This window comes from Bacillus rossius, chromosome 14, assembly GCF_032445375.1.
Source record: "Bacillus rossius redtenbacheri isolate Brsri chromosome 14, Brsri_v3, whole genome shotgun sequence".
NCBI lineage: Eukaryota > Metazoa > Arthropoda > Insecta > Phasmatodea > Bacillidae > Bacillus > Bacillus rossius.
This window is the reverse complement of record NC_086341.1, coordinates 14,270,274-14,282,609: the sequence shown is the minus strand read 5'-3', so window position 1 is coordinate 14,282,609 and position 12,336 is coordinate 14,270,274. Positions and strand designations below refer to the sequence as shown.

The 12,336-nt window shown below is 36.8% G+C and overlaps 1 protein-coding gene across 1 annotated transcript in view; it reads left to right on the top strand.

Annotated features, from left to right (window-relative positions):
* The window catches only part of LOC134538670 (sal-like protein 3), a 370,814-nt gene that overhangs the window by 347,460 nt on the left and 11,018 nt on the right, over positions 1-12,336 (top strand). Inside the window, exons 3-5 of the mRNA XM_063380089.1 lie at positions 1,809-1,945; positions 6,002-6,277; positions 10,750-10,999. Of these exons, the coding sequence (XP_063236159.1) occupies positions 1,809-1,945; positions 6,002-6,277; positions 10,750-10,999 (663 nt within the window). The remainder of the gene's footprint in view (positions 1-1,808; positions 1,946-6,001; positions 6,278-10,749; positions 11,000-12,336) is intronic.

Here is a 12,336-nt window from a genome sequence, read left to right as displayed (position 1 = left end):
CTTCCCCGACGTGCCTGTGATGTGTGTGCATAGTTAAGTTCTTTGAATGGTTCTTGCGATATGGGGAAGATTGATTTAAGACGTAGTTATGGACATACGCCATTGCTGAAATTGTCAAATTCCCATACCCCTAGGAGAGGCCTTGTTCACCGAAAACATCCATGGGGTTATCAAGGTCCAAAAAATTTTCAAAACCATGACATAAGAAACCTCAGTAACAGACAAAAAAGATAAATATGCAAACAATTAGAAAACAAGTCAAAATCAGACGATGCAAAAAAGTTTCAAACATAAGACAGCACAGAAAATTTCGTAGAAGGAATTAGTAAAAAAAATTACTACAGCACAGAAGGACACGGCGGTTACCAACGTGACAGTATATAAAAAACAGAAAATACAGGCAAAAACGACCTAGGACAACACGACAACACAGAGACGAAACCAGCGATGTGATAACAGTTGTCGTAAGAAGCCATCTGTGTTCGTCTGCTTTGTCGTCGTTGTGGCGTAAAGAATATCTGTTTTGCCACATTGCTGTTTTCGTCTGTGCGTCTCTTGGTTGTCCATTTTGTATGTCTAGTATCATCGTTGGGTTATTCTGTTTGTCGTTGTGTTATCCAACGTCTTTTATTGTCTTTATTTACTGTTTTTGTTGCTAGTGTCTCGTCGTTGTTAGCCTAGGTACTGTTTCAGTCTGTGCTATAATAATTTTTGACTAATTCCTTCCATGGAATTTTCTGTGCTGTCTTATGTTTTAATTTTTTGACATCACTTTATTTTCGCATGTTTACTGTATTATTGTGTGTGTGTGTGTGTGTATATATATATATATATACACACACCTATATATATTTCTTGACGTTTCTTATGGCATACAGTGTAATCACTTAATCAGCAAAGGCGTATGTCCAAAACTACATCTTGAATCAATCTTCCTTATTGCAAGAACCATTCAAAGAACGTATGGGGGAGATTGATTCAAAATAGTTTCATGGACATAACAATTGTTGTTTTGCACTGGTCTCGTAGAAAATAAACTCAGTGTGTGAATTTGACTATCTTTTTTAAAAGTTATATTTATGTTAGTTCAAGTACTTACATTTTGTGTTTATCAAACATTGTAAGTAATCATATATTTTATAGATAATCCATGGCAAAAAAACTGAGTTATTTAATTTCATGTTTTGTATCTTCATTCTTAGGACGACAGCCGCTTCCTGCACTGGAACACATAATGTAACATTACAGATATTTTGTAAATTCTTACATTTACATGAACACAACTGTCAACTGTATCACTATAAAATAGTGTTCGCATTCATACTGGGTTCGGACTCTTATCTGGGTATTTAAGCTTTGTGTTGTCACAGTACCTCCAACAATTAAAATCATTTGGAAACCGTTCCTTGAATACCATTACAGTATTAACTTCGCACATTAATAAGCTTAATAAAACAAAATTAAGTCTAATTATTTAATAATCGCTTATATTTTCCATGGTTTAAAAAAAATTATACGCCGTATATTCAGAAAAAAACACGGCAATGTGCTGTACCAATTTACAATATTTATTTTTGTAGTATTAGAAACTATTTCTCGGCAACTGGGTTTCCAAAGGAATTTTTTTTTTGTAAAAAGTGCAGAGTCGCCCTTTCAAACCAGTTTTGGCGATGGCGTACGTCAGTGAAATTATTTTGAATCAACGTCGTTGTGTGTCGCCGTATTTTTTTTTTTTTGTGACTTCGAAGCGTGAAGACATCGTGGATAGCATGCGTTTAATTCCTTTTTTTTTATCGCTCCTTCAACAGTGAGGCCCGGGAACACCACGTGCAACATCTGCTTCAAGACGTTCGCCTGCAACTCCGCCTTGGAGATCCACTACCGCAGCCACACGAAGGAGCGGCCCTTCAAGTGCACCGTGTGCGACAGGGGGTTCTCTACCAAGGTGAGTGGGTGAGCGGACCCCCCTTTCCCCCCGACCAGGGGCGCAACAACAGGGGGGGGCAAGGGTATTTTGCCCCCCTCCCCCCTCTCTGAAACCTTGAAGTGGGGGCAAACGGGGGCAAAGAATGTGCTGTGTAATCAATTTTTTAGATCAATAAAACTGCTTAAATAGCACCGTTTTCCACCTTCAAATACAAAATTTTCCCGGGGGATGACCCCCGGACCCCCCGCTTCAATAGGGGGGATCGATGATTCTTTATAAAAAGGTATATTGCCCCTCCCCCTTTTGGAAATTTAGTTGTTGCGCCTCTGCGCCCCAACCCATCCCTCGCCCGCGTTATGTTGCCTCCGTCCATCACGCGACCTCTGTGGGTCGCCACCACAAAAGTAGACTGTTTTTACACGGTTAAAAATTAAAAAAAAAAAAAAAAGTATGGAAAAAAATTAGTTTTTTGAAAACTTTAAATCTTATAATATTGTATGAAATTGATATCCTAATTTATGACATGTTTTATTTTTTTTCGCCCGACCATGTCCGTCCGTCCGTCCGTCAAAAAGCTGCTCTTTGACTCTTTTGACGGTTCCGGCCGCGGCAGTCAATAATTGTCATCAGAACAACAGGGCCTTGTATGGTCGTGTGTCGTAGCAGCCAGCATTGCGGTTCTCACGTCCAGACAAATTCAATCACGACTCTGAATTTCCCCGCGAAAAAAAAAAAAAAAAGCTAATGCAATGCGTGCATACACAGACACCGACATGAATAGCAAACACGACACCCGTAAAAAGAATCGTCCGAGAGAGATTAAAGTAAAAAAAAAACGGATTGTCGGCAAACGACTTATTTGGGATAATATTCAGCCGGACGCATGGCGTTGACGGACGCAAGAGTTGCGGACGGACGGATGTCGGACGGAGGCGTCGGACTATTTGTGATCCCGCCTTCGTGCTCGGATCGCAGTACGGAGCCGATGGCGACCACTGTTGCCAGATTGTTAACTACTCAGCTTGTAAACTTTGAAAATATCATTTTGAATACAGCCTTTGTCCATAATAATTTTTAATATTTTAAAAATATATATTACTATTTAAGACCATAAACAATAACTTATTGACAGTATTCTAACAGTTGAAGTCATTGGAAAAAAATCAATGTTAATAAACTATTATTTCACGGAAGAAACTGTTTTTAGCATTCGGTCGTTATTAAGAACAAGGCATTCCATAAAATTATGCATCATGCTCAGACAAAATGCAAATAATTAATTATACAAAGAATTTTTCAACTAGGACACCTTATAAATAAAAAAAAATTATGTACATACTATCGGATTATGATCTTAATGAAATACTGCAGGAAAATGTATTTCCGAAATTGTCGTTCCAAATTTTACTTCGCAGAATACGACGTTTCAGATGCATTTTAATAAATTTTTATTACGTCACAACGTTGTCTGGAACACTGTTTTGCTCTCTGGCGTATATCTGGCAACAGGGCGCGCCGAAACAAGGACAGCGCTAATGGCAGAATCGTGCGATGGAAAGAGACAGTTTAATGCGCGCTGCAACCTAAGGATGAGACACGCTATAAGAGCGCGAGCCCAGGCTCGGATCTTCTCTTGGAACGTGGAAAAGAGTTCAAATTCACTATATATATTTTTTTAATTTGGCAAGTAATGCATGGAGATAGGAAGCTAGGGAGTGGGTGCCTGCTATATCTTTGCCGTGGTCAATAATTGAAGTCCAAATGAGAACGACGATCTGAACATCGAAAACGTATTTTTGTTATAATTAAATGCCTTGCCGATTCGTTGTTAACAATTTGGTTTAAGGCGATAAGTATCCTAAATAAATTTTCTTATAATATGTCATATGTTTGTTCATAATTTAAAAAAAAAAATCAACCTAACCCTATTCAATTGTTTATTAAAGTCCTTATTTATTAGTATTTGTTAACTAAAAGTCAAAATTTTTACGCCGGTCCTAGCATGTATTGACAGCTTGGAATCGCGTGGTATGTAGTCTTCCCACAGCTTCATAAATCTATAAAAAAAATATGTTTTACCAAAAACCTAGAAACTTTAGTTTTTCATAGTTTTGGGAAAAAATGTAATTGATTTATGAATTAATTACATACGAACGGTTAATGCCAAACTGATTACCTCACGATTCCATGCTTTCAGTACATGCTGGGAACTGGCATAAAATTTTGCATTTGAGCTAATAAAAACCTTTAAATAAGGACTTATTTAGTTTTTAAAAAAAACCTTTTACAAACATATAAATAAGATAAATTTATTTTAAATCATTTGAATGAACACGAATTAATAGAAGTAAATTATTTTAGGATTCTAACTCCTTAACTATCCTCACTTCGCGATGAAATTTTTTTTTTACTATTATTATCAGGAGTTTATATTAAGCTGACAATTTTCGAACCAGAGTGACTTCAACTTTATAATAGACACCCATTTCGTAGTCTAATACCTATATGAAGTAAACATTCGTAGTTTCAATATTTTGTGAAAATCTTTGAGCCAAGCAGAAACCTCTTGTGTCCCAACAGCAGAGTAATACAAACCTGAAGTTAATTCAACCGCACCCTTGCATGGTTTTCTTTATTAAACATGTTGTTTACAAGCCGCTGCCGAGTCCGAATTTTATTATATATATTTTGAGGGTACCTATATAAAATGCTTAAATTTTGTGTAAATTTTCCTTTATCAAAAATTGTATTAAATTACTTAGGTTAAATATCTGAGACCATAAATTTTGTAGATATTTCACGGCCCTCTGACTTATTTAAAGTAACTGTCTTGCATTTGCATATTCAGTGCGACAGCCTCTTCCAAAAAGTCGCTCCGAAGCCACCACAGGTTGTTCAAAAAAAATTCCTCAACTCTTAATCATCATGCTTACTTAATAAAAATAACTAAATAATGTGCTGTCGAATTATTTTTTGATTCTATGCAGAAGACAGACATTAAAACAAATTAATATTGGTATATTTACTAGTACATTGTACATATATGCAGCCTGTTTTTATTTACAAATTTTCAATTAAATACTTGTGGAATCAGATTGCGAGCAATGTTCATGGAGAGAGAAAAAAAAAACCCTTGTTTTTGGGTGAAAACAAATTTCGTGTGAGAAGATAGATCGCTAAAAATTGTGTTATGTTCTTTGACTCAGACACTGTAACGAAATGTGGTGGGGGAAAGAGGGGCGGCTGGAATGAGAATTCAGTTTGTTATTCTTGGTTAAATAGCATCATCCAGGATGAATATTTAAGAAGGGGGACGGGGGGGTTGTCTCGACAAGAATTTGTTCCGTCTGAAATTAGCCTCTGGAACTAGACCAAAAATAAAGTGGCATCGCATTTGTTATTGCGTCGAGTTAGTGAGAAAAAATTCTTCACGTATACCGAATGTCGCCGGCAGAGGCCAGTTGTGATTTATTTATTTACATGCATGATTCTTTCTCCCGTCTTGTTTGTTTCGATGTTGCATTACCTTGTTAACTTGTTACGTGACACGCTGATCATTACCAACTTCTATGGTTTCTTATAACACAGCATGGTTTGGAGCATTTTGATTTTTGGATCTGTGTTCAGCATAAATTATTCAGCACAAATACTTCCATATATATTTTTTTTAACTAAAAAAAATCAACATAGCTAAAATAAATTATATGCTTTGTTGTGTAAGAAATGTGTAGGAGTTGATTTTGATGTGTCAGTTAAAGAAATGAAATTATGGGAATAAATAGCAATATTAATCTTCCAATTTTAAAATTTACATAAATTGTTTTCTCGACGTTACTGCGATAGTACGATTCTGCCACTTGTTTTTTAAGTATACATTACGTTCACTTTTTTTGGTTGATTATCTGAGTTATTTGAGCTGTTTCAAAATCTGAAAATGTAATTTTTTTTTGTTTAAAAACAAATCAGGGGTAAGTTTTACTGAGAAAAAAAAAACTGTGTCTCGGCTCCACTTGTACATGTCGACGGAAGCTATTGTTAATTCATTTTTTTTTTCTCTCTGTTGATTAATTTCAGGGCTATACAGATCCACTCGATGCCCAACCAAACCATGCTTGTGTGTGTGACCGCTGGGGTCAGTGGCGTATCCAGCAAGGGTTCCCCGGGGGCGGGGACGCGCAGGCGCCGCCGCCGGCGCCGCCTCCGCCGCCTCCCAAGCCCAAACGATCGAGAAAGCGCAATGACGACAGTAGGAAACAAAACGGCGGCTCTAAGAAGTACACGGCTAGGATCCCCCCGCTTCCGCTGCTAGGGAGCCCTGGATACGCCTCTGACTGGAACCACCCTTTGTTGGTAAGGGTTACTTACTTGCTTGCTTGCATGCTTGCTTGCTTGCTTTTGTTTTTTTGTTTTTTGTTCACACGCCGTCGCTTGATTAACACTTCAGTGGGAAGAGCCCACGATGTACATTCTGTATTGCACAGACCCGAACAAGGCCCGAATATCTCTACCTTCGGCCAACGTCGGCATTAAAATGATTTGGCCAGTATTGTTTTTTAATGTAGCTATGCCAACCTAACATAACCAACCATCCACAATTTTGTAAAGTTAATAAACAAAAAAAAACTGACGAAGTTGGCCGAAGGTAGATATTCGGGCTTGTTCGGGTCTGTGCAATACAGAATGTAGCTACATCATAGGCTCTTCCACTTCAGTAGCTTCGCAGGACTTCAATTACCTGTGGTGTTAGTTCAGTGTAATGCTATTAATTTTTTTATTTTAAAAATAAGGTGTATCCAACTACACTTACCCTCAGCATGGAGCCTACGGGAGTAAGTAAGTATGCTTCGTGTATTTAAGCGGTTCCTTTTTTTTCGTGTGATGTTGCTGCTATCTCTAGAATATTTGCCGTAAAAAAAATTGTGTTGGTGGATGCGTTGGAACAAAAAAAAACAGCCAGTCTCGTTGAAAATTTGTCAGTCAGGTGGTAATGTTTGCTGAGCGACCGATATGTGCACACGGGAAGCCTACAGTTCACAGGGTCAAGAGCCACATCCGAACAGCTCCGGAGTTCTCCGAAGTTTGCCGATCGCTCGTCATAAAAACACCGTGTTTTACGGTCGACGCTAACGTAATATAAACAACCTTTCATTTTAGCTACGATAACCTACCCTATCCTCCAGGAAAGAAAAAAAAAATAACTATTATTTATTTCACTTACCGAACCTAACCTAACCTTTAACTTCGGTAAACTTCGGAACTGTTCGGTTTGTGGTTGTGGCTTTCAGCCTGTAAGCTATCCATCTAGCACATATATTTTCGCTTTGTATTTTTTTTTTTTTTTGCCACGCGCCCGGCATTTTTTTTTAAAGCTTGAAATGTAAGCAAATACACTTAAAGACTACAGTAATACCGGACAGCTCTATACTGACATCAAATCAACGGTGAGAGTGTGGAAAATAACCTAGCGGCAAGATGCGTGACTACAAAAATATTTTGCACATAAATTATTAAATTATACATTGTATTATCTGGTGTCAAACATTATTAACTTCTTTTTAGGAAATTTGAAGCGTTGGAGGTTTATTTCCTCCCCCCCCCCCGTAAATATGTATAATGTTCATAAAGAAGGTGTTTCTTAGAGGGGAAAAAAAGTATTTTCGTTTTCATAATGTTTGTACCACACGTTGTTAATTCTGGGCCAGGTTTTAACACAAAAATCTTTGAGCTGTTCGGTATTAGTCTCTAGTGTATTAGGCGTAAGTCTGAGGAGTGTGTGTCTTTATTCTAAAGTTGCAGAAACTCTTTTTTTTAGCAAAAAAAAACCGTTACTGTATGAATATTAATTTTATATGTTTATTTAATAGCTTGAAAAGAACTCGCTATGAATAATCGTTCAAATGCCACCATGAAACAAGGAATTTGCTTTAAATTGTGTTACTGTCAAAATATTGGTTTGCTACTCAGGTTACTTCGATTATCAACATTGTACCAACTCCTTAACTTTTTATTCCATTCTTTCGAGTTGGTTCTGAAAGTTCAGTTTCAGTTGCAACAGCATTGTATTCAAACCCACAATTTCACATAAAAATTTTAAAACAAGTAAACTATATTTACATACTGATTTGCACCAACATATAGTATATCATCAAATAAACTGTTTTTCATTATAAATATCACACACAGATCAAACATTTTATAAACATCTAATACATTGTTTGCTGTATGGGATGTAATCATGAATGAAAAATATGTGATACTGAAAATTTGATATGTTATTTAAAATACAGCAAAAAATTACTTAATGGCATAATTTTCCGTGAAAAAAAAAATGTAGCCGAATTGTAAAACAACGATTTTGCTCTAAAATATCTCACAGAAACTAAACAATTTTGTTTATAAACTTGTTAATGGGGCTTACCAATGCTGGCATAGCATTCAAAAGCACCCACTTAGCTTTGTTAGAATTGCATGTGCATGGTATGATAATTATGTAGTTGCTTCGTACTTAACCATTGCTAAGATTTTTGTGTAAAATGTGATTTTTTTTACAGTAGAGTTGAGCATGTCGATGTACACACAGATTGCTGGTTATTTGACTGAAAATGTTTGATTTTAAGAAATGAAAAGAAAAAAAACAGTTATCAACTGAGACATGATTGCGTGATGTAAAGACATAAAATAAAGATAGAACATGATGTCCATATTCAATAAAGTCAGGGAAAATCACGGAAAAATCAGGGTAGTTGGAATTGGTCAGGGAAAATCGGGGAATTTACTTGAAATCCTGGAAAAGTCATGGAAATTCACCAGTGTTTGTTAATTTAGGGAAAATGTCATGCTCCGGTCTGCAGTCACCCAGACTGAAAGCAATTTTTTTTGGAATTGGTTTTTTAAAACATATTCATAGGTACACGTTATAAAATAACGAATGCAAGGTTCTGTTTGAATAAAGAAAGGGGATGAGAGAACTTAGTATACAACATACAAGCACCCTATCCGGAGATGACTTGTGTCGGTTTGACTCCCGCGCAAAAATACCTCCCCCCCCCCTTTTTTTTTTCATGATCCAATTCCTTAAATATATTTTTACCAATAACATATATCTAACAAGTCACAATTCTATCTGGCGACAAAATTTGCTACAGAACACAAAATGCAATGCTTGTATCGTGGCGTTGTTAGAAACAAGTTAGTTACTACGGTTTATTAAATCTGGCGAAGGGAACAAAAAATAGTTTCTGTGTCCAGGAGAATTCAGGAAGTTCAGAACATATTTCTCTCGGATGTTTAAGATATTACAAGACTTTTGGCAAGTAAAATTTTATCTCATTGTTGACAGCAAAATATTATATGTATGGGCTTACTCTATCTGTTCGTTACCAACTTTTCCAGTATCCCCTATAGCAGTGTCATTCAATTATAATTTTTCCTAAATTAAAATTAATGGCACGAAAATATAATAACCCAATATTATAGGTAATTTTCAAATTTATCTTTAATTACTATTATTTAAGGACCATCCTTGCAAGTTTATCACAATTTTCGACACATTCGTTTACTAAATGTTATAGCAAAATGTGACAGCTTTCAGTTCGGAAACATCATTTGGTACATATTTATATGAATAGACCTTAATAAATTGATGATATTGAATAAATTGATGATATTTAAGAGTAAAATATAAACGAACAGGACTTGTCGGATTATCGAACGTCAATGTATTTTCAACAGGAATCCCTAAGCAAATTTACTATAACAGTATAATGGTATTTAAAACAAGTGGTAATAAGCTGTATACAGGAAGAACAAAAACAGAAATTACACACACCAGATTGGTATATTATTATTACAACACAAAGCGTTGATGTACTTGTACAAGGACATTGTAGGTGTAAAGTTTTCAGAAGCATCGGCAATTTACACGGAAACTGTGTATAGTGTATTTGCACCAATGTTGAGTTTTTAGAATATAAATCTGCATTTGGTGTAAAAGTTGCCTGGAATAGTGGTAATTTTACACAAATAATTTTACACAAACTGTGCGTGTGTGTGTGTGTTTTTTTTTTTTTTTTTTCAGAATTACACTTTGAAAAGTGTTAAAATACACTCACACTGAATGTGTGAATTTATATTTTTTTTTACAGTGTAGCTCTGTCTCATTTTCTGTCATGTTTCGAAACTGCATCTTTTATTTGTACGGCAGCCCCTCCTGGAAAAGTCTTCCTACAGTCCCCGGACAAACACCGAGAGAGCGGTCAACTTTACCTGACCACGCGGTAGCTGGGTGGAGCCTATTTTATCCCCTCCTTGCGCCATACTGGTGAGAAGCCCAAAACATTGGCTGAAGTGTAGTGTTTGCATCGTGGAAGTGACTTTGATCAAGGGGGGCCCCGCCTAGTCAAGGTTGCATCTTCGTTAGTGAGGCGTGATGATTAGCGCGTTTATCAGCTGTGAACTGGCGCGCAGTATGAGCGGTAACCACAGCATCAGGCGGCGGAGAAATGAAGATGAAGGTGTAACGCAAGGCCCTCCAGTGCTTTCAACAATCCGTACCGGGCGTAATCCATGCCTGATCATTTCCCTGAAACACGCTTTTTTAGCTCTTTCCAATCTTCTAACCAATAGGCTACAGTTAGCTTGTTCTTGAATTTTTTTTTTCTGTAAACAGACCCCACTCTGATACTTCGTCGAGCAGTTTTAAATACGAGTGGTTTTTCTGTACTCGCTAACCGTCATCGGACGTTATCGAGTACAATGCTTCGGCGAGGAAGAAGCGACTCGAGCTACGTGACAGCATGTGTGTGTGTGTGTGTGCTCCGCAGGGCAACATGAAGCAGCACATGCTGACGCACAAGATCCGGGACATGCCCTCGCACCTGTTCGAGCCCAACAAGCCCGGCCCGCCGCTGGGCATGAGCGACGACTCGAGCAACGTGGACGAGGCGAGGGGCCAGCAGCAGCAGCCGCCCCCGCCGCCGCCGCCGCCGCCGCCGCACGACAAGCCCGACCCCAGCGTCAAGAGGTCGCCCCCCGAGGGCGAGGGCGGCCTGCCCGTGCCGAAGAGACAGCCAGGTACGAGTGGCTTTCTTTCGATACTTCGAGTACGTTTATTTGGATACTTCGAGTAGTTTTCTTTCGATACTTCGAGTACGTTTATTTGGATACTTCGAGTAGTTTTCTTTCGATACTTCGAGTAGGTTTATTTCGATACTTCGAGTAGTTTTCTTTCGATACTTCGAGTAGGTTTATTTCGATACTTCGAGTAGTTTTCTTTCGATACTTCGAGTTGGTTTATTTCGATACTTCGAAAAAATACTTGTCGAGTATTTTCTTTTCAATTTTTTAGCATCGAGTATTTTCCTTTCGATTTTTTTTTTAGCATTGAGTAGTTTTATTTCGATAATTTTTTTGTAGCGAATTACTTATTTTTTGGCATCGAGTAGTTTTATACCGATAATTTTTTTTTTTGGTATCGAGCATTTTGTTTTCGTATTTATTTAGCATCGAGTATTTTCTTTTTTGTAGTTGTTTGGTTTCGAATAGTTTTCTTTCTTTTTTTGGAATCGAGTGATTTTTTTTGGTATCGAGTATTTTACTTACGAATTTTTAGTATTGAGTATTTTTTCGATAATTGTTTCACATCGAATATTTGTCTTTCCATTTTTTTTTCTTCCTTCGATTAGTTTTATTTCGATACTTTTTCCTTCGATGCCTATATTTTTACTCGATATACCTTTCAAACGTTACTTTTTAATGGATAATTTTACCATGACTCTTTTCTTTGACAGGTATCGTATCTAATAATCCTAGACAAAATAATCAATTTTAATATCATTTACTTTTAGTTGAAATTAGTTCCAACTTACGCCTAACCAAAGTCTGGCTGTATTGGTGAGATTCACCAAGTTTTATTGCCCTTTTTTTCATATATTTACAACAACTGAGTGAGTGAGTTAAAACATGTTATGATGCTTGCATTAGTTTCATTCGTTTATGTTGTACAGTTATCATGGTCTCGTCAGCAAGACTAACAAACGTACTTGATCAGTGTAAGAATATATTTAATGAGAAAGAAAAGTTTTGTATTTTATGTGAATAAAATCTCACATGTCTCATGACTCGTAACGGCTGGAGGTTACTTTCATAAAAGGTTGTGTGTGTGTGTGTGTGTATGGCATAAATAGTCTCTAGAGCTTAGCTGGGTCAAAATTAATGAATATATGTCAAACACTTTATCTCTCAGGAAATTCGTTAATTTATACCCTTTCCCCTTTTTGTCATAAAATATATTTGCATGTTTCAAATCTAAACCGCTTAAAATTAGTTTATAAACATAATATTAACTTAACCAATTCAGAAGTTAACTAATAACAACGGCTGGGACGTGTTTCCGTTGACTGGAATTAACA